The sequence below is a fragment of the Ranitomeya variabilis genome, chromosome 1, assembly GCF_051348905.1.
Source record: "Ranitomeya variabilis isolate aRanVar5 chromosome 1, aRanVar5.hap1, whole genome shotgun sequence".
Classification (NCBI taxonomy): domain Eukaryota; kingdom Metazoa; phylum Chordata; class Amphibia; order Anura; family Dendrobatidae; genus Ranitomeya; species Ranitomeya variabilis.
In genome coordinates this window covers 1,093,335,437-1,093,357,587 of record NC_135232.1, presented here as the reverse complement: position 1 = coordinate 1,093,357,587, position 22,151 = coordinate 1,093,335,437, and the positions used below count along the sequence as shown (strand labels likewise).

Sequence of the window (22,151 nt, the reverse complement as noted above, 5' to 3'; positions counted from 1 at the left end):
CTCTTTGTGTCTGTACTGTACATATTCTGGCTGGTGACGCTATGTGCTGACCCTATTTAGTATATAATGGCTGTATCATACAATATCAGCACATTTAATAATTTACAGTACCTTTCGTGTCCCCCCCTATTTCCTCATAGATTGTAATCTTGCGAGCAGCAGGGTCCTCACTCCGTTAGATATCTGAGTTATGCTTATTCTGTAATGTCATTATTGTCTGTACAAGTCCCCTCTAAAATTGTAAAGTGCTGCGGAATATGTTGGTGGTATAAAAATAAAAATTTTGTGTCATCAGAAAATGGCCTTTCGTTTGTGTTAAAAAACACAAACGAAAGGCCATTTTCTGATGACAGACCATAAGGATATGTGCACATGTTGCGGATTTTGCTGCGGATCCGCAGCGTTTCTGCAGCTGCGGGTCCGCAGCAGTTTCCCATGAGTTTACAGTTCAATGTAAACCTATGGGAAACCAAAAACGCTGTGCACATTCTGCGGAAAAAAAAACGCGCGGGAACGCAGCGGTTTACAATCCGCAGCATGTCACTTTGTGCGGAATCGCGGCGATTCTGCACACATAGGAAAGCATTGATCCGCTTACTTCCCGCATGGGGCTATGCCCACCATGCGGGAAGTAAGCGGATCATGTGCGGATGGTACCCGGGGTGGAACCTGGGAACCATATTTGTGTAAAAAAAAATAAAAATTAAAAATAATGATATACTCACCTTCTGATGGCCTCTGAAGTCCTCCCGCCTCTCAGCGCTGCACGAGGCCGTCCGGTCGCAGGGTTGCTATGCGAGCAGGACCTGCGATGACGTCGCGGTCACATGGCCGTGACATCACGAAGGTCCTTCTCGCATAGCATCTTTGGAACCGGACCGCCGCGTGCAGCGCCGAGGAGATCGGGACGTCAGAGGGTGAGTATAACCATTTTTTAAATTATTTTTAACATTACTATTGATGCTGCATATGCAGCATCAATAGTAAAACAAGTGCAGGAGTAAACCCGCAGCGGAAACCGCAAGACAAACCGCGATAAATCTGCAGGGATAACCGCAGCGGTTTTGCCCTGCAGATTTATCAAATCCGCTGCGGGAAAACCCACAGAGGACCCTTCCTACATGTGCACATAGCCTAAAAGCTGCTCCCTCCAAAAAATGCAATAAAAAAGCAACTCTGCCAGAGGCTAGACTTCAGCGCAGATCGTCAATGTAATACACAGCAATGCTGAAGTGTTAGAAATGTATAGGGGTTCAAGGCCTCTGAGGGAACTAATGAAAAGTATCAATAACATTTAGGGTATGTGTCCACGGGCCATATTACATCCGGAATAGCTGCGGATTGAACGCTGTGCAGAGCCGCAGCGATCAATTCGCAGCGTCCAGATGTTACAGCATAGTGGAGGGGATTTCCTGAAATCCCATCTCCACTATGGGTGGTAACACGCACCCGGCGGCCCTGCATTTCCGGACATGCGGCGCGTCTTTTTAGAACGCAGCATGTCCGTTTACCTTGCGGCGACGCTGCGCCACCGCAAGGTAAAACACAGGGCCCTATGTGTGGGGTGCGATGATTCCGGATGTGTGCAATGAACACATCCGGCATCATCGCATCTACAGAAGGGGGCGGCGCTTTGGGCGGAGCGAGTTTTCTGCTCCGTCCAAAGCGCCGGCCATCCTGAACGTGGAAACTTACCCTTAGGGTGTGTGCACACGTTCAGGAATTTTCGTGTTTTTTTCACGATAACGCATAAAAAAACTCAAACATAGGATGCATATAATTTAGAATACATTCGGCAATTTTTGTGCACATGATGCGTTTTTTTTCCACAAAAAAAACGCATCACGGTAAAAAAAGCAGCATGTTCATTAATTTTGCGGATTTTTTGCGTTTTTCCCGCTATTTAATGCATTGGAAGAAAACGCGCAAAAAATTAACAAACGCGTAAAAAACGCACAAACAAAACGAAAAAAACGCATGCGGATTTCTGGCAGAAATGTCCGTTTTTTTGTCAGGAAATTTCTGCAAGAAATCCTGACTTGTGCACATAGCCTAAAACACATTTTTATAAAAGATAGAATACATGTAAATCACACCCTTTTCTTGAAATGGATTTATTTGTTTACTGTATTTATTGATTATGCATTGCATGTATAACGCTATCTTATTCCGCAGCGCTTTACAGACCTCATCACTGTCCCCGTTGGGGCTCACAATTTAGATTCCCTATCAGTATGTGTTTGGAGTGTGGGAGGAAACTGGAATACCCAGAGGAAACCCACGCAAACACATTGAGAACATGCAAACTCCTTGCTGATGTTGTCCTTGGTGGAATTTGAACCCAGGATCCCAGGGTTGAAAAACTATAGTGCTAACCAATGAGCCACCGTGTAATTAGCGAAATGTTGCATGTACTCCAAATTGGTATCCATGAAAACTACAGCTTGATGCACAAATAGCAAGTCCTCAAACTGCTCCTTTAACGGAAGTAAAAAGTTACAGGTCTCAGAAAATGGAGACTCAAATCAAATAAACATATCATTTGTAACAAAGTGAATTTATTTATTTTACCCACTTTTATAGCACCATTCATTCCACAATACTTTAGTCATCGTCATCACTGTCCCCATTGGAGCTCACAATCTAGATTACCTATCAGTATGTCTATGGAGTGTGGGAGGAAACCGGAGTACTGCAAGGCTACTGTGCTAACCACTGAGCCACCATGCTGCCCAGGTCTACATTTTTTTTAATAAGATCTAAAAATATATATATACTAGATGGCAGCCCGATTCTAAAGAATCGGGAGTCTAGAATCCATATATACTTTATTTATTCAAATGTAAGAATAATTTGGTGGGCGGGGACCCTCAGCCTCCGATTTGGTTGGCGGGGCCCCACGGCCTCCGATTTGGTGGGCGGGGTCCCTCTGCCTCCGCTTTGGTGGGCGGGGCCGCTCGGCCTTCGATTTGGTGGGCGGGGCTCCTCGGCCTCCGATTTGGTGGGCGGGGACCCTCGGCCTCCGATTTGGTGGGCGGGGACCCTCGGCCTCCGATTTGGTGGGCGGGGACCCTCGGCCTCCGATTTGGAGGGCGGGGACCCCCGGCCTCCGATTTGGTAGGCGGGGCCCCTCGGCCTCCAATTTGGTGGGCGGGGCCCCTCGGCCTCCAATTTGGTGGGCGGGGACCCTCGGCCTCCAATTTGGTAGGCGGGGACCCTCGGCCTCCGATTTGGTGGGCGGAGACCCTCGGCCTCCGCTTTGGTGGGCGGGGCCGCTCGGCCTTCGGTTTGGTGGGCAGGGCTCCTCGGCCTCCGATTTGGTTGGCGGGGCCCCTCGGCCTCCGATTTGGTTTGCGGGGCCCCTCGGCCTCCGATTTGGTGTGTGCTCTGCCTGGGGCCCCATATGCTGCCTGGGGCCCCTGTGCTCTGCCTGGGGCCCCATATGCTGCCTGGGGCCCCTGTGCTCTGCCTGGGGCCCCTGTGCTCTGCCTGGGGCCCCTGTGCTCTGCCTGGGGCCCCTGTGCTCTGCCTGGGGCCCCATGTTCTGCCTGGGGCCACTGTGCTCTGCCTGGGGCCCCATAAGCTGCCTGGGGCCCCTGTGCTCTGCCTGGGACCACTGTGCTCTGCCTGGGGCCCCATATGCTGCCTGGGGCCCCTGTGCTCTGCCTGGGGACACTGTGCTCTGCCTGGGGCCACTGTGCTCTGCCTGGGGCCCCATATGCTGCCTGGGGCCCCTGTGCTCTGCCTGGGGCCCCATATGCTGCCTGGGGCCCCTGTGCTCTGCCTGGGGCCTCATATGCTGCCTGGGGCCCCTGTACTCTGCCTGGGGCCCCTGTGCTCTGCCTGGGGCCCCATGTTCTGCCTGGGGCCCCTGTGCTCTGCCTGGGGCCACTGTGCTCTGCCTGGGGCCCCATATGCTGCCTGGGGCCCCTGTGCTCTGCCTGGGGCCCCATATGCTGCCTGTGGCCCCTGTGCTCTGCCTGGGGCCCCTGTGCTCTGCCTGGGGCCCCATATGCTGCCTGGGGCCCCTGTGCTCTGCCTGGGGCCCCTGTGCTCTGCCTGGGGCCCCGTGCTCTGCCTGGGGCCCCATGTTCTGCCTGGGGCCCCTGTGCTCTGCCTGGGGCCACTGTGCTCTGCCTGGGGCCCCATATGCTGCCTGGGGCCCCTGTGCTCTGCCTGGGTGTAGGACACTGGTGACGTCACTTATCTCCGGACATTAGCTCCGGACATTAGCTCCGGACATTAGCTCCGGACATTATCTCCGGACATTAGCTCCGGACAAAGCCACGGAAGTTGGCACAAATTGCAGGAAGTAGTATTCTAGGCAATTATATATTAGATACAAAAAAGGAAAAGCAGCACAAAATAATTGAAAAAAAGTGGACTTTAATGCCTGCCAAGGCTTGACAAAGGATAACACATCCGAAACGTTGCCACGCCGTTCAGGCATTAAAGTCCACTTTTTTCAATTATTTTTTGCTGCTTTTCCTTTTTTTGAGTGTGCGCGTGTATGTATATGTATGTATGTATGTATGTATGTATGTGTGTGTGTGTGTATATAGATAGATAGATAGATAGATAGATAGATAGATAGATAGAGATATATATATATATATATATATATATATATATATATATATATATATATATATATATATATATATATATATATATATATATATATATATATATATATATATATAGATATATATATATAGATATATAGATATATATATATATATATATAGATATATATATAGATATATACATATATACACTCACTGGCCACTTTATTAGGTACACCTGTCCAACTTCTTGTTAACACTTAATTTCTAATCAGCCAATCACATGGCGGCAACTCAGTGCATTTAGGCATGTAGACATGGTCAAGACAATCTCCTGCAGTTCAAACCGAGCATCAGTATGGGGAAGAAAGGTGATTTGAGTGCCTTTGAACGTGGCATGGTTGTTGGTGCCAGAAGGGCTGGTCTGAGTATTTCAGAAACTGCTGATCTACTGGGATTTTCACGCACAACCATCTCTAGGGTTTACAGAGAATGGTCCGAAAAAGAAAAAAAATCCAGTGAGCGGCAGTTCTGTGGGCGGAAATGCCTTGTTGATGCCAGAGGTCAGAGGAGAATGGGCAGACTGGTTCGAGCTGATAGAAAGGCAACAGTGACTCAAATCGCCACCCGTTACAACCAAGGTAGGCCTAAGAGCATCTCTGAACGCACAGTGCGTCGAACTTTGAGGCAGATGGGCTACAGCAGCAGAAGACCACACCGGGTACCACTCCTTTCAGCTAAGAACAGGAAACTGAGGCTACAATTTGCACAAGCTCATCGAAATTGGACAGTAGAAGATTGGAAAAACGTTGCTTGGTCTGATGAGTCTCGATTTCTGCTGCGACATTCGGATGGTAGGGTCAGAATTTGGCGTAAACAACATGAAAGCATGGATCCATCCTGCCTTGTATGGAGCATCTTTGGGATGTGCAGCCGACAAATCTGCGGCAACTGTGTGATGCCATCATGTCAATATGGACCAAAATCTCTGAGGAATGCTTCCAGCACCTTGTTGAATCTATGCCACGAAGAATTGAGGCAGTTCTGAAGGCAAAAGGGGGTCCAACCCGTTACTAGCATGGTGTACCTAATAAAGTGGCCGGTGAGTGTATATATATATATATATATATATATATATATATATATATATATATATATATATATATATATATATATATATATATATATATATATATATATATATATATATATATCGCTGTAATTGCACCACTAATCTGAAGCATCACTCACATCCAATGAATGCCATAAAGACTAAAACACAATGGCGGAATTGTGGGGGAGGGGTTCACTGCTGTTGAATCTCCGGTTTCTCAGTACGTATATAGTAAAGTGAACAGCGTCACTCAGAACTATCAATTATCCCCTAAAAAAAATCAAACAAAAAAAATGCCTTGTTACGACTAAATAAATGGAAAAATGAAAAAGCTGTGAATCTTGGAAGCAGGGAAGGAAAAAGCTGAACTTACATTTATTTTTTAATTTTAATCACTGTTAAAAAAAAAAAAAAGAACTCCGGCCACTAACTCGAATTAGCAAAGCCAAAGATAAAAACAAAAACGAGCTAATACCCCGCAGTGAATAAATAACAATAGTGCATGAAAATAGCACAGAGAACTTAGTTAACATAATTTTGATTAAAAAAAAAAAGGAAAAGCCATTCCACCATGTCACGGTGACCCTATTCGGGACAGTCCTAGCCTCTGGTATTTAAAACCTTAGCATATGTCAAATGACGTAAATGTGAATGAGGGCCGAGCAGGAGTGAAGCTCGGACTATGTAAATGCCGCTGTCAGTCACTGATAGGGTTTCCTTCTTAGTGCTCATTAGTGAAAAGTGAACGTACTCAGATAAGGTGTTATTCGAGTGTGCTGAGTGTCTTCGGCGTACTTGAAAATTATGTTTGAGTCCCCGCGGATGGATGTCTCGTGGCTGTTCGTCAGCCGTAAGACATGCAGGGATTTGCCTGTTTGTTAGACAATCCCTGCAGGTGTTGCGGCTGCCTAACAGCATGTAGCCGCGGGGACTCGAACATATTATTCGAGCACACCGAAGACACTCGGCACACTCGAATAACACCTTATCCGAGCACATTCGCTCCTCACTAGTGCTCATACTAGACCATGATACTGAAGTACTGTAGTATAGAGTACAAGCAAACAATAGCAGTTCAAGTCCCCCTAGGAGAACTAAACAAAATGGAACTTTAACATATTTTAAGATTGAAAAGTAAAAAGATCAAAACACTGTTTGTAATCAATAAAAACGTCAGATCGCCCAGCAATAAGCAGGCCTTCACACATTTCTGTCGACAGAACAATAAAAAAAAAACTTAAGGATCTCGGAAAATGGAGACACAAAACAATTTTTTATTTTTTGCAAAGTTCTGAATTTTTGTAACAACTAAAACTTAAAAGAAACAATACAAGTTTGGTGTAAATGTAATCATACCGACCTGAAGAATTATGTCCACAAGTCAATGAATGTTGTAAATGTGATACCCAAGAAAATGGTGGAATTGTGTGGGTTTTTTTTCACTATTTCGCTCCAACTGGAATTTCTTTTTCCTGCCTGTTAGTGATTGGTGTCACAAAAAAAAATCAAGTCTGTATTACGGCTATGTGGATTAAAAAAAAGTGAGATGGCTATGGCTCTGGCAAAAAGAGGAAATAAACTGAAGCACAAAAGAGGAAATTGGCCATGGCGGGAAGGGGTTAAATGTATGTTCCTTTTTTAAAAAAAATTGAATTTTTCTAAGTCGAAAATAAGTATCTAAGAAAGGAAGTCTTGGAATTTGCCAGTACATTGCCGGTGCTTGACCTCAAGGATTGCAGTCCCATTGGGATGGAATAAAAGGGAGTCTGAAGCAGCTGGAGCAAATGTCACCCCCCCATCTGGGGTGCGGACCACACATGCTAATGTCTGGTGTATGTTTCGGACAGTCACAGCCCAGAGACACTGTATGGAAGTATCCTTATAAGATGATGACGTTCCTCACCCTCGCTACATCTTCTCTTTTGTGTCTTGGAGCCAGTTCATGGGAAGGGCTCTCTGGTGGTATCAGACCACAAAAACCACAGTTCCGGAGGCCTTCACACTCTGGGGGTGCAGTCCTAGCCATCACTTGCTCTCCGCATGGTGACGGTTCCTTGTGGGTTATAAATTTAGCAGAACGTGTTTTCCAAGCATTAGACACTTGCTATGGATGGGATTCTTCTGCTACAGCTGGTAACTCGTTCACAGTCAGAATGTGCATTGGGGGGCAGGTCTCTGAAATTCTAGCCCCATCTGTTTCATCCAAAGCTTCCTGACAAATGGCCAGAATTAAAACTTCTTTCAGGTTTTAAGCTGCTGGCAGCGCTTCAGATTCCAACCAAAAGGTTAGGTCCTGTTAAAGATTAGGACTCGCTACCTGCCTTGTCATCCAATGGACAAATAGTTTGTTGTTTGGCCCCTTAAAGGGAATCTTTCAACCGGTTTTTGGTAGCCCATCTGAGAGCATAATGTAGAGACAGAGATCCTGATTCCAGCGATGTGTCACTTACCTGGCTGCTTGCTGCAGTTTTGATGAAATCCCTGTTTTATCTTCTGTACATCTACCAGTGCTCTTGAATGCTGAGCTCTGTATAACCCCGCCCACAGTACTGATTGGCCGTTTTTTTTGTGTGCTGCCAATCAGTGGTGGGGGGCGTGGTTGTAGAGAGGACTCCGTGGCAGCAGGTTTACTAGTTCTCTAGTAATCATCTCCTGCTGATAAGTGATTTTAGCAAAACTACAGCTAGCAGCCCAGTAAGTCATACATCGCTGGAATCAGCGTCTCTGTCTCTACATCATGTCGCTCTCAGATTAGATCACAAAACCTTTGTGACAGATTCCCTTTAAAGGGCTCGTCCGGCAGAAGAAAAATATTTGTGAAATAAGATATAATGTAATATATAAATAAGTTTAGATTATATATATATATATATATATATATATATATATATATATATATATATATATATATAATCTAAACTTATTAATATACTTCATTGTTTAAAAATGACAGCCAGTGTTGGCGTCAGTACCCCTCTGAGTTTTGTTTCGGTGTCAGCACATTAAAGCAAATCTTTCCAACTCCTGTGACCCGAGATGGGATAAAGGAGGCCATCTGTCAGTCTCGGCTCAAGAGCTAAGCCACCCCTCTCGTTATGGCTGACGCAGAGGAGTGGCGTAGCTATTAATTTATGTTCTTTACTTACACAGCACTTTACAGACATCATCGCTGTCCCCATTGGGGCTCACATTATAGATTCCCTATCAGTATGTGTTTGGAGTGTGGGAGGAAACCGGAGAACCCGGAGGAAACCCACACAAACACAGGGAGAACATACAAACTCGTACATTTAATATTTTGTGAAATTTGGTGACTTCCATATGTCTCGAGCAGGTTGACGTGTCATGATATTCAGTAGCAGTGCATAAAATGCCTGCTGTATAATTGATGGCAGTGTATGGTAATTCATCAGTCAGTCCGGCTACCTGCATGTCCGCTTACAATGCGATGGCGGCATTTATTCTGCGGCTACAGCTCGGCACCATTCCGACGCTGTGATAATGGCGTCCTTTGAACTATATGGGTCCCTCCTGATTTAATGTAATGAAGCTTCCCGGTAGAATGTAATTGAGTGTTGTAAAACTGGGGGCCATCATGGCGTTTTCATTATTGGTTCGTTAACCTTTATACGGATCGACCTGCAATGTTTTGCTCACCTCAGCACCATATTGCAGAACGTGAAAACCCATCTATCTGCTTAGTTCTATTACCTCTGTCTGTGCTAAGATTGCTCTTATTTTATGGTATTTATAAGGTGTCCACATATTGATCCAGGGGGGCCTGAAATATATTTACCCTATAAGTCCAAAATCATACGATGAAGCATATTACAGGCTCAAAACGACAGTGCTGACCTCTAAATCGCGGTGCCGCACAATCCGTACTCGCATTACTTTTAGTCCCATACTGAAAAGTTGCAAAAATATTGAAATTGCTTTATTGTTCTAATCCATTATTCTTATCCTAAAACTGGTTGACTAAACTATGTTGAAATACCCTATGAGAGATTTTTGTTTAATAAAGAGGGTCTCGTATACAAAGATTGTCCCTCATTGATTTTAGCGGGAACCGATTAATACTTCATTTCCCTCGTAGTGACGCTGCAGGGAACTTGAACACTTGCTGCTGAGTTCTGCTAAAACCTAGGATAAAAACAAGGAGCAAATAACCTAATAATAATAGTAATAATACATGTTTCTATGATTCTATAAGCAACAGAATGAAAGAGAAAGGGAGAAGATACAGATTAGATATTAGAAAAAACTTTTTGACAGTGAGGGCGATCAGTGAGAGGAACAGGCTGCCACGAGAGGTGGTGAGTTCTCCTTCAATGGAAGTCTTCAAACAGAGGCTGGACATGTTACGGATCTGCATCTCAGGGCTAGGGTAGAAGGGGGGTAAAGCTGACCCTGTACTAGGACTAGGCTGAAAGCCTACGATGGAGTGGGCAACCTATTCCTTGTGAATACACCCACTGACGTTTCCTAGGCTAGACTCAAACGAAGACCTACAGGATGCATCGTTGAGCTGGATTCTTTTCCTTTTATGTTTGCCTACGCCCTGACACAGCGGTTCCGTGCTCCGAGCCTCCGGGAATGTCGATATGGTGAGCTGGACTTTGTTTTTTCTTAATAAAGGGTGATGCAATCACCTGACCTAGGACAAACCCAGCACCAGAGGAAAAAGACCAGCAGCCAAAACACCACAACAAGATGGCGGATGGTCAAAACGAAATAGATTCTAACAGGACAGACATCTGTCAGAGATGGTTTAGTGAATCCTGCATTGAGCAGGGGCTTGGACACGATGACCCTGGAGGACCTTCCAACTCTGACTTTCTAGGATTCTATATAAATAACATAGGGTACTTAATTGACACTATTTTGACCGAAAAAGCATAAAAGCCCTCCCACCACGACAAGGTGTACCCAGTCAGGATGGTCCTATCTCTTGTATTTCACCTCCCTATGGAGGAAGGCTCAATAGACGGGGGCAGAGCAGGACCCAGGTCTGACTGTTTTGCACTTGCCCGTGGAAAGCTATATAGACAAGATGCACATCCCAAAAATGGGGGGACCTCCCCTATATGTACAAGGAACTACAGCTGATGCAAACAAATGGGCTGGCGCACACATGTTGGGGTTCTGTTAATGGCCACAGTCTGAATGTGCACCTAGACATTGACCTTATACCAACAGGTGTGCCGGCCCATTTCTTTGGTTTTGGTTTCATTCCTCTAAAGAAGATGTCCCAAACCGTTTACACCCACAATTTTGTGTGAGCTTTAGGTTAAAAATCATGTCATGTTCAACATTTTAGTATGAAATTTGATGCATTGGTATCAAGTAGAGATGAGTGAACCCGAACTTTAAAGTTCGGGGTTGTATCGGACAGCTAGTGTTTGGTGCTGAACTCTGAACACAGACTTCTCTGGAAGTTTGGGTAGAGTTCTGTACCAGAACCAAATTTTGGGCAAAAGTTCGGTCAAACCTGATGAATCCGAACTTCCCCTGTCCGCTAATGCCTAGTATCATGCCTTCCATACATTGTAGGCGCCAGCTGTGTTACACAGCCAGCACCTGTCTCTAATAGCAGTACCCGGAGCTATCGCTGATGTCATTTAGATGCTTCCAATCCTTCAGGAACCAATTGACACCCTGAAATAGTTTTGAAGGCCCTATTGCCGCAATCTTTGTAGGGTGACTAAAAAGAAAACTAAGTGATGGTTAATCCAAGAACTGGAAAAGTTTTACTATCCTCCTTTTTTCTAATCCCACCCAAAAAAATTGAAATATGGGATAGCGCCAGGTCTCAAAAAGTCTAATTTATGAGAATACAAAATTAATTATTCCATAAAGTAAATGTTCTAAACAAATTAATTGACATGCCTGGATTGGCATTCTTCAGTCAACCCACATTCTCAAAGATGGAAAGAAAAAAACGCGAGATCAAAACATTGTATGTACCTCAAAGTGATGCCAATAAAAACTGCAGCTCACCACGCAAAAAGCAAGCCCTCATACACCTCCATCAACAGAAAAATAACAGTCATGGATCTCAGAAAATGGTAACACAAAACTAATTTTTTTTTTTTTTTTTTTTTAAAGTACACAATATTTTAAACCATTAAATAAACTATAAAAAGTTGGTATCTCCATAATCATACTGATCTGTAGAATTATATTTCCAGGTCCGTTTTTTTTTTTTTTTTTTTACCGAGCAATGAAAATGTCGTTTAAACAAAACCCAAAAAGCAATGGCAGAATTGCAATTTTTTTTAATTGGATTTTTTTCCCCTATTTCATAACATCATATGCTAAAATGAATGATGCCGTACAAAACTACAGCTCATCCCACAAATAAATCAATGTCAAATGTCAGTGGAACAATAACAAAAAGTTATTGTTTTTGGAAGAGAAAGCAAATGCAAAAAAAAATTGTCCAAAAAGGACGACCTATTATAATAGTACTGAAGAAGTGAAGAATTTCCAAATCCTAGATATCGGAATGAAGCTGAAAAGTGACAACTTCTCCACTCAACATATCTGTCTTGGAAAAGTTGTCACTTTCCTGATTGGAGAAATAGATTGGCCCTATATGTAGAAACTACGATACATGGCCGATGAGGTAGACGCGTAACTCTCCTCGTTGTTTCCTGCAGGTCGTTCCTCCCTCTTCCCGATAGATGACGGTTTGCTTGATGACGGCCATAATGACCAAGTCGGCGTTCTGAATTCCCCCAATTGCTACACTGGACATCAGAATGGAGAACGGATTGAGCGTTTTTCAAGAAAGGTGTTTGTCGGAGGACTGCCGCCCGATATAGATGAAGGTGGGATGTTGGTGTATTTTTATTTGTCGTGTTTCTTTACCACTTTTTATCTATTTTCTAGACTAGCCTCTTATTATGTCATTATTTCGCGCAGTGGATTATGCATTGTGCCCTTTTCTGACTCTGCTAATTACATTATTTAGTAGTTTTTAATTGTTGCGTCTCTTTTCAGACGAGATCACTGCCAGTTTCCGTCGGTTTGGTCCCCTGGTGGTTGATTGGCCACACAAGGCAGAAAGCAAATCGTACTTTCCACCAAAAGGTAATTTGATGATTTTTCTCTATAAACATAGATAATTGACAAAAAAAACCACCTGTCAGAACTAAAATTGCTACCACGGACAGGCTTAGCCCAAGCCAATCTGTTTTCTCCGAGGTTGCCCGAGCCTTCACCCTTTATCTCCTGCATAGGGATCTGGACTTAGGATACGTTCACACGTTCAGTTTTTTGGTCAGTATTTGTAAGCCAAAACCAGGAGTGGGTGACGTGTTTATATTATACTTTTTTCCTCAGATTGTTCCTCTCCTGATTAGGGGTGTTTCCACATTCAGGAAACGCTGCGTAGAGCCGCAGCGTTAAACACGCAGCGTCCAGATGTTACAGCATAGTGGAGGGGATTTCATGAAATCCGGTCTCCACTATGCGGTAAAACACGCAGGCGGCAGACCTGCGTAAACGGACATGCGGCGCGTCTTTTCAGAACGCAGCATGTCTGTTTACTATGCGGCGACGCTCCGTAAATGTATCATAGATGCGATAAAACCGCAGCTTACTACGCATGTCTGCCAGCTCACATGTCCCGCCGCCGGAAGTCCCTCGTCCACTGCAGTTCTCTCAATATCTTATCTTATCGCGAAAACTGCCGTGCGCGTGACGATGGTTATCTCCGGTCACTAGTCTGGTTCTCACAAACAGCTGATCAGCTGAGAACGCTGTAGTGTAGGTGATCGCTGGAGAGTTATCTCTGGCGATCATCTACAGGCTCTGCTACATCTGGATGTCAGGCATGTGTGCACATACACCATACAACATACACCATACAACACACAACATACACCATACAACATGCGACATACGACCTGCGACGTGCAACATACGACATGCAACATGTCACATGCGACATGCAACATGCTGCGTGCGACATGCGACATACAACATGTGACGTGTAACATATGACATGCAACATGTCACATGCGACATGCAACATGCTGCATGCGATGTGCGACATGTGACGTGCGGAAGGCAACATGCTGCATGCGACGTGCGACATACCACATGTGACATACGACATGCAACATACTGTACATACAGAACATGCAACATTCATAACATACATACATACAGTACATACAATACATACAGTGCCTACAAGTAGTATTCAACCCCCTGCAGATTTAGCAGGTTTAATAAGATGCAAATAAGTTAGAGCCTTCAAACTTCAAACAAGAGCAGGATTTATTAACAGATGCATAAATCTTACAAACCAAAAAGTTTTGTTGCTCAGTTAAATTTTTATAAATTTTAAACATAAGTGTGGGTCAATTATTATTCAACCCCTAGGTTTAATATTTTGTGGAATAACCTTTGTTTGCAATTACAGCTAATAATCGTCTTTTATAAGACCTGATCAGGCCGGCACAGGTCTCTGGAGTTATCTTGGCCCACTCCTCCATGCAGATCTTCTCCAAGTTATCTAGGTTCTTTGGGTGTCTCATGTGGACTTTAATCTTGAGCTCCTTCCACAAGTTTTCAATTGGGTTAAGGTCAGGAGACTGACTAGGCCACTGCAACACCTTGATTTTTTGCCTCTTGAACCAGGCCTTGGTTTTCTTGGCTGTGTGCTTTGGGTCGTTGTCTTGTTGGAAGATGAAATGACGACCCATCTTAAGATCCTTGATGGAGGAGCGGAGGTTCTTGGCCAAAATCTCCAGGTAGGCCGTGCTATCCATCTTCCCATGGATGCGGACCAGATGGCCAGGCCCCTTGGCTGAGAAACAGCCCCACAGCATGATGCTGCCACCACCATGCTTGACTGTAGGGATGGTATTCTTGGGGTCGCATGCAGTGCCATCCAGTCTCCAAACGTCACGTGTATGGTTGGCACCAAAGATCTCGATCTTGGTCTCATCAGACCAGAGAACCTTGAACCAGTCAGTCTCAGAGTCCTCCAAGTGATCATGAGCAAACTGTAGACGAGCCTTGACATGACGCTTTGAAAGTAAAGGTACCTTACGGGCTCGTCTGGAACGGAGACCATTGCGGTGGAGTACGTTACTTATGGTATTGACTGAAACCAATGTCCCCACTGCCATGAGATCTTCCCGGAGCTCCTTCCTTGTTGTCCTTGGGTTAGCCTTGACTCTTCGGACAAGCCTGGCCTCGGCACGGGAGGAAACTTTCAAAGGCTGTCCAGGCCATGGAAGGCTAACAGTAGTTCCATAAGCCTTCCACTTCCGGATGATGCTCCCAACAGTGGAGACAGGTAGGCCCAACTCCTTGGAAAGGGTTTTGTACCCCTTGCCAGCCTTGTGACCCTCCACGATCTTGTCTCTGATGGCCTTGGAATGCTCCTTTGTCTTTCCCATGTTAACCATGTATGAGTGCTGTTCACAAGTTTGGGGAGGGTCTTAAATAGTCAGAAAAGGCTGGAAAAAGAGATAATTAATCCAAACATGTGAAGCTCATTGTTCTTTGTGCCTGAACTACTTCCCTCTCTAGGCTATGAATATCAGCCCGCAGCTGGTCTGCTTAACCTTTCTGGCTATAAAATATAGGGGGACCCTATGTCATTTTTGGGGGGGGTCCCCCTATTTTTATAGCCAGTAATGGCTATGCAGACAGCTGCGGGCTGATATTCATAGCTTTGGAAGCTCCATGGGTATTAACCCCTTCACAGGCTACAAATATCAGTCCCCCAGGCGCTGGCTTTCCATCTCTGGTGCAGGAAATTGTGCGGGAGCCCATGCCAATTTTTTTTGTCCATTTTTTTTTTTTTTTTAAATTAAACATTGCGTTTTAAGGCCGGCGTAATAATAAATAAATAGCTTTCAGCTGCATAGAAATACTTGCAGCCGCACGCTCCGCTCCCGAGTGCCAGTGGCAGTGCCGGGTATTGAAGCGTGAGACTTGTGAGTTTCTCGCGAGTGTGACCCCGGCCTAACGCAGATTTCTTGTGTGTCTTTGTTTAAGGCCGGATCACACATGCGAGAAACTCGGACGAGTCTCGCATCTTAATACCCGACACTGGTGCCGGCACTCGGGTGTGGAGCGTGCAGCTGCATAGAAATACATGGCAGCTGCACGCTCCGCTCCTGAGTGCCAACGGCAGTGCCGGGTATTAAGATGTGAGACTCGTCCGAGTTTCTCGCTTTTGTGATCCATCTATCGTATCTATATATCGTTTCTATCTATCAATCATCTATTTATCTATTATCTATCTATCGTATCTATCTATCGTATCTATTTATCTATTATCTATCATTATCTATCTATCGATATATCTATTGATATATCTATCTATAGATAGATATATTTATAGATAGATAGATAGATACGATAGATAGATACGATAGATAGATACGATAGATAGATACGATAGATAGATACGATAGATAGATACGATAGATAGATACGATAGATGGATACAATAGATGGATACAATAGATAGATATGATGGATACAATAGATGGATGCAATAGATAGATATGATAGATGTCTATCGTATCTATCTATCTATGTATCTATTATCTATCCATTATCTATCAATATATTCATCTATCTATCTATCTATCGTATCTATCTATTATCTATTTATGTATTATCTATCTATCAATATATCTATCGTTATATTTATATATAGATATATTGATAGATAGATATATCGGTAGATAATAGATATATCGATAGATACCATAGATAAATACGATAGATAGATAGACAAATACGATAGATCTATCTATCTATTGTATCCATCTAACGTATCTATCTATCTATATATCTGTGTGTGTATATTCTTCAATGGGGTATGTAAATGAAGAGGTTGGACAAGAAATGACATCACAATTTTATATATATATATATATATATATATATATATCTTTATTGAGCTTACAAAAACACACACAAATCTGCATGAAAAAACGCATCAAGAACGCATAAAAAATGCAGGAGACCTGCCAGTGACCTCAGGTGCAGATTTTACCTGCGTCAAATCCAGATGCAATCCTGAACGTAAATCCTGATGCAATCCTGAACGTGGAAACATACCCTATGGCTTTCAAATACTGATGTAAAATACTGAACGAGACCTTATACTGGGCTCCGGAGTCGGCTGCTGGCTGGAGGTTCAGGCTGGAAGAATAAATGGTCTGCTAACCTGGTCAGAACCAAGACCTATGTGTATCTTAAAGGGAATCTGTCACCTCAAATTCTCGGGCAATGTAAATGCCCAGTGTCCGGTCCGATGGGTGGTGTTTCGTCTTCTTTTCTCCTCCCCATCCTTCCCCGCTGTCCGCAATATTTTGGTGAATTTGAGTAGGTGTCCACCATAGTTCACACGTGCGCAATGCAATCTTGCCTCACGCACGCACAGTATGCTTTGCCCAACTGCGGGCAAAGCCGAAAAGCATTATGCGCCGGCGCGTTATGTCCCGGAACACAGCGAAATACTTCCGGGACATAATGTGCCGGCGCATACGCAGTAATGCTTTTCCCGTAGTTGGGCAAAGCATACTGTGCGTGCGCGAGGCAAGATTGCATTGCGCACGCGCCAACTATGGAGGACACCTACTTAAATTCACAAAAATATTGCGGACAGCGGAAGGTTGGGGTGGAGAAAAGAAGACGAAACACCGCCCATCGGACCGGACATTGGGCATAGCCCGCCAATTTAAGGTGACAGATTCCCTTTAAGGCAGGAGACTAGTCAGCAAAGGAGGCGAGGTAAGAATCAGAAATATTCACTGGGAATTCAAGAGCAAGCACAGAGGAGTTCACTAGAGCAAATCAAATTATAACTGGCAGTGGACAGCAGGATTTCAGGAGCTTAAATAGCTTGCAGCCCCAGGCTACACAAGAGAGAGCAAATACTGACAGAAGTTAACTCCTTAACTCCCAGCCTGGACAGAACTACAAGTCTTAGAGGACACAGAACTAGAGTAGGCGACAGAAGCATAGACGGGAAGGACAGGCACCAATACAGATCTCACAGTGAGCAGGCAGTTTTCTGCTCTTTCCATCACAAGTCTGCCTGCCAATTCTCATCACTTTCTTGCAAATGTTGATATCAGTTATTACAAGTGGTTTTATGAACTAAGATTTCAGTAATTGGACCGGCACTGATCAGCGAGATGGCAGGGGATTTGCTTTAGAGAACGGAATTTTGAACTGTTGCTCATAGTTATGCAATTGAGCAGGGGCTGTTGTATTGACCAAAAACGCCTTTAGCTCCCGCCTACAAAACCACTGAAGAGTTAGGCACAATATGTGAATTATGACCCCTATCTACTTGATTGACCAAGAGTCATCAGATTTGTACCAAAATGAGCACCAGCCTCAATGCTCTGGTGTTCCTTGGCTAATCAGCCCAGAAGACAACCCAAAATAACCATATAGAACCTATTTTTGACCAGCACCCAGTGTTCTGTTGAGCACTTGCTAAACCACCTTACTGTCAGCACCATGTAGATATTGTTGATTGAATGACTATCCCAGAACTGTAATATACAGTACTTAGGATAAGATGACAATATCTAATCATTAAGGAGTCAAATCCTGTTACACCCAGCAGACAACTAAATGGATGGAGCAATGTATCTCTCCACCAGATTTAGTTGTGACTGTGGCTGGTGCTTTAGCTCACAACCTATTCTGAACAATGAGGCTTGAGCTACAGTACCGGGCACAATCCCTACCAAATCAATGGGGCTGCGCCTGGTAAACAAAGAAGGGGACAGCATTGGAGCACCATGGCTCCTTCATTCAGCTGATCAACAGAGGTGGCTGAAATCAGATCCCGGACAATAGGATAATAGGCCTTGATTATTAGGACCTTATTTTTGATCCTTTAATAAAACAGACAACACTCGGACCCATGTGATTAAAAGATTTCTTTCACTGACCGAATCTGCGTGTGAAAAAATTTGAGCGTGCACTAGTTTCTTCCATAAATCAGATGAGACTCGCCCATTAAAGCCTGTGGATGTGTAAAAAAAAAAAAAAAAAAAAAAAAAAAAAAATCTGATATCCCATGGAGCCACAGTATAGCAACCGTCTTTTTCGGATACATTCCAATTCTGTAACGCAGGAAACTAAATGATTAATAGCTGCACCTTATCCCAGCACGTTCGCTCATCACTAATCTCCAATAATGAGGAATAATTTGATCAAAAAGACAAATAAATAATGATGTTTAATAACACTTATAAAATTGTCCATTATCATATTAAAAATAAACAATGCCCCTGATAAGGCAGCAAAAGTGGCTACCGCTCTGTAGGACCCGTGACAAGCTCGCATATCTTTTGTATCTGTTTGCTATGTGATGTTTAGTGTTCGGCTATCTGCATTTCTTCATTATTTATTATGTTTTTTTGCTCTTTGATTTCTATACTGTTTTTCTTGTGTTGCAGCACAATCCTTAGCATAGCATAGTCCTTGAAACGATGATATTCACTTGCATCATGATGTGACTATTTCGGCCTGTGCCAACAGGGACGTTTCTTATCTGTCCTATATTATTGGGATATTTTAGTGGAAAAACTGGCAGGTGATTTGCCTTTATCACGGCCTCACCCTTCGTTGTCATTTTTTGGGATATGTCAATTGGTATTTTTAAGTGCTTACTTTTTATGGTCCATGATCGGAGATCCGTACTTTATAAATCTTTTACCTATTTTGTAGAATGGTAAATGTTGTCATCGGCAGCATTCTAACGATGTCACATCTGGACGCTCGTTCTGATACATTAGTGCGGGTGTTTTTTGTTTTTTTTTCTAAAGGCAAATATTTAAGCAGGAGGAGCGCGGCGGTCGGAGCCAGCCATTGTCTCTGGTTTCACTCTGGAAGGCAAACTTGTGTTTTGCATCCAGGAAAAGCCGACTGGGGCAATTGTGTGACACTATTTGACTAATCCCTGACAACCTGGAGGTGACTGACTTACGGGTTATTTTAAACATTTCAGTTTATTTATAACAGATCCATGTGGCCTTTTCAGGCTGGGGGACAGCTGCCGGATCTGCAGCGTGGAGACTTGTAAAAGCATCAGGATTTAATTCTCACGCCATGGCCTGAATTTACAATACACAGATAGAGCCAGTGTAATTTGCTTTTTCTGCTACGCTGTCCTGGATGTGGTAATTATGGGACACTTTTTTTGTCTATTTTAATTGCAATTAAAATATACAACATGAAAAAACCACCGCAGGGTGATCGACTAACGGGAGATATCTTATGACAATGGCAGCTGTCGAGGTTCTCTGTTTTTCAAGTTGATGTTTTTGTAGCAGAAAAAATGGCCAAGTGTAGGGATCTTAAGAGTTAAGACCCCCAAATGAGCCACTGAACCCACCATCTGATGTGTATGGGGTCCACCAACTATCTCCTAAGGGTGCTTTCACCTTGCATCAAGGCACCCGTTCAGTGGCCCTGTTGGGGTTTACGTTCAAACCCCCTGCAAAACTGGATTTGGACCTATGTGCCGACTGGGGCCATAGACAATAACAGTGACGGCAGAGCGAATGTGCACTTTGAGTAATTGTCGGGAGGGTACAGAGTCTACTACATCTGAGTGTCCGCCCCCAGTAGGTGTACACTTTCAAAAATGAGGCACAACAGAGCGGACGTTGGCACCATTACAGTCTATGACCTCGTTGGTGCATACGTCTGAATCCCGTTTTGCGGAGGGTTTGGACGCAAGCCCCAGTGGGGCCAAGGAACTCGATGTGAAAGAACCCTAACAGACGATGTCGGGGAGAGAAAGATTGGACTGTTACATTTCCATGCCCCATCCTTTTGTTTTCAGGTCAGTAAGGTTCCTCTGGGAGCAGCATTCTTCTCTCTACCCATTAACGCACAAGCGCTCGGCCTAGTTTAGTGCTCCTGTGTATTGGGGGAGTCAGGAGATATAGTTTTCCCCTGAAAGAACATTAGGCCGACAGTTATCTCATGTTTATACCAGCTTAAGACAAGATCCAGATTGTGATGACTAGACTTGGTCAGAGTATCTCCAAAATGGCGGTCTTGTGGGGTGTTTACAGCATAAAGTAATCCGCAAATACCAAAAGTAGTCCAAGGAAGGAATCTAATGGTCATCATGTTGGTCCCACTATTCAGGAATAGTGTTAGGATCATGACAAAGAGTTTGAGGTGTTGACTTGGCCTCCAACTTCCCCAGATCTCAGTCTGATTACGCTGGAAAAACAAGTCCGTTCTGTGTAGGCCGCACCTCACAAATCTTTGAGGTGTTGACTTGGCTTCCAACTTCCCCAGATCTCAATCTGATTACGCTGGAAAAACAAGTCCATTCTGTGGAGGCCGCACCTCACCAATCTTTGAGCTTTGAGGTGTTGACTTGGTCTCCCAACTTCCCCAGATGTCAATCTGATTACGACAGAAAAACAAGTCCTTTCTGTGGAGGCCGCACCTCACAAATCTTGGGATTTCAAGGAATTGCTGATTTGCTGCATGGTAGTAGACACCATCAGAGGTCTTTTGAAGTCTTCCTCTATGGGTCAGAGTATTTTCGAGGGCATTAGTGGAAGCATGAATTGGGGATTTATGTTTTGCTCTGAGATGCTGTGAGGAAACAGAGACATCTGGGCAGGTCCCCTCTCGCTTCACCCCGGCCGGCTCTACTAGATCAGCAAGTCTCTGTGTATTTGTATAAGGAGTAACCTGTCACTCTAGCTGGGCTGGGCAGGGAGACGTGTTCAGGGACGCGCCCAGATGACTGCTCTACACCATTCCAGATGTACTGTGGAAAATAGATGTCCGCCGCCTGTCCATGATCCAGGCTATCCGTGGTTTAGGCAGGATGAGTAATCCAACAGGTTCCCTTTATTTGAGTGACTTTGTAAAAACCCTAAAGGACTGCGTACAATATACCGGTACATATGTATTATAGAAAATTCACATGTGTATGTGTAAATGTTAGTTATTTTTTGTGTTAATTCCCATCTTTATGTCTTTTTTGCCACAGGTTATGCATTTCTTCTCTTCCAAGAAGAAAGCTCAGTCCAGGCCCTCATTGAAGCCTGCATTGAAGAAGACTCCAAACTTTATCTGTGCGTTTCTAGCCCCACCATCAAGGACAAGCCGGTAAGTGACCAGGCACCAAATCCAGTACAGTTTCCACAAGATGGTGGAACCGAGACGCTTCATTATTATGTCACGCCTCCATTCTGCCCTTGTAGAAGTCGCACATGCCTTAGCTAGCCCGATGGTGGCCGTATTTGCCACTATGTGCTGAGTCAGAGCCCATGTGTATTAATGGCAGGGATACCGATGTATTTTATATATGACCCTCAACTGTATCTCCTGGGTTGTCATCAGTACATGTCAGGAGAATATATTCCATTTCTAAGAGCAAGGGCAAAAACTTAAAAAGAAGTTATATTTAAAGGGAATGTGCCACCAGAAAG

At 44.1% G+C, this 22,151-nt stretch overlaps 1 protein-coding gene across 4 annotated transcripts in view; it reads left to right on the top strand.

Moving 5' to 3' along the window:
• The window catches only part of CPEB2 (cytoplasmic polyadenylation element binding protein 2), a 97,112-nt gene that overhangs the window by 65,864 nt on the left and 9,097 nt on the right, over nucleotides 1-22,151 (top strand). For all 4 annotated transcript variants that reach the window (XM_077280033.1, XM_077280031.1, XM_077280032.1 and 1 more), the window contains 3 exons: nucleotides 12,342-12,512; nucleotides 12,685-12,774; nucleotides 21,710-21,828. In XM_077280033.1, the coding sequence (XP_077136148.1) occupies nucleotides 12,342-12,512; nucleotides 12,685-12,774; nucleotides 21,710-21,828 (380 nt within the window). The remainder of the gene's footprint in view (nucleotides 1-12,341; nucleotides 12,513-12,684; nucleotides 12,775-21,709; nucleotides 21,829-22,151) is intronic.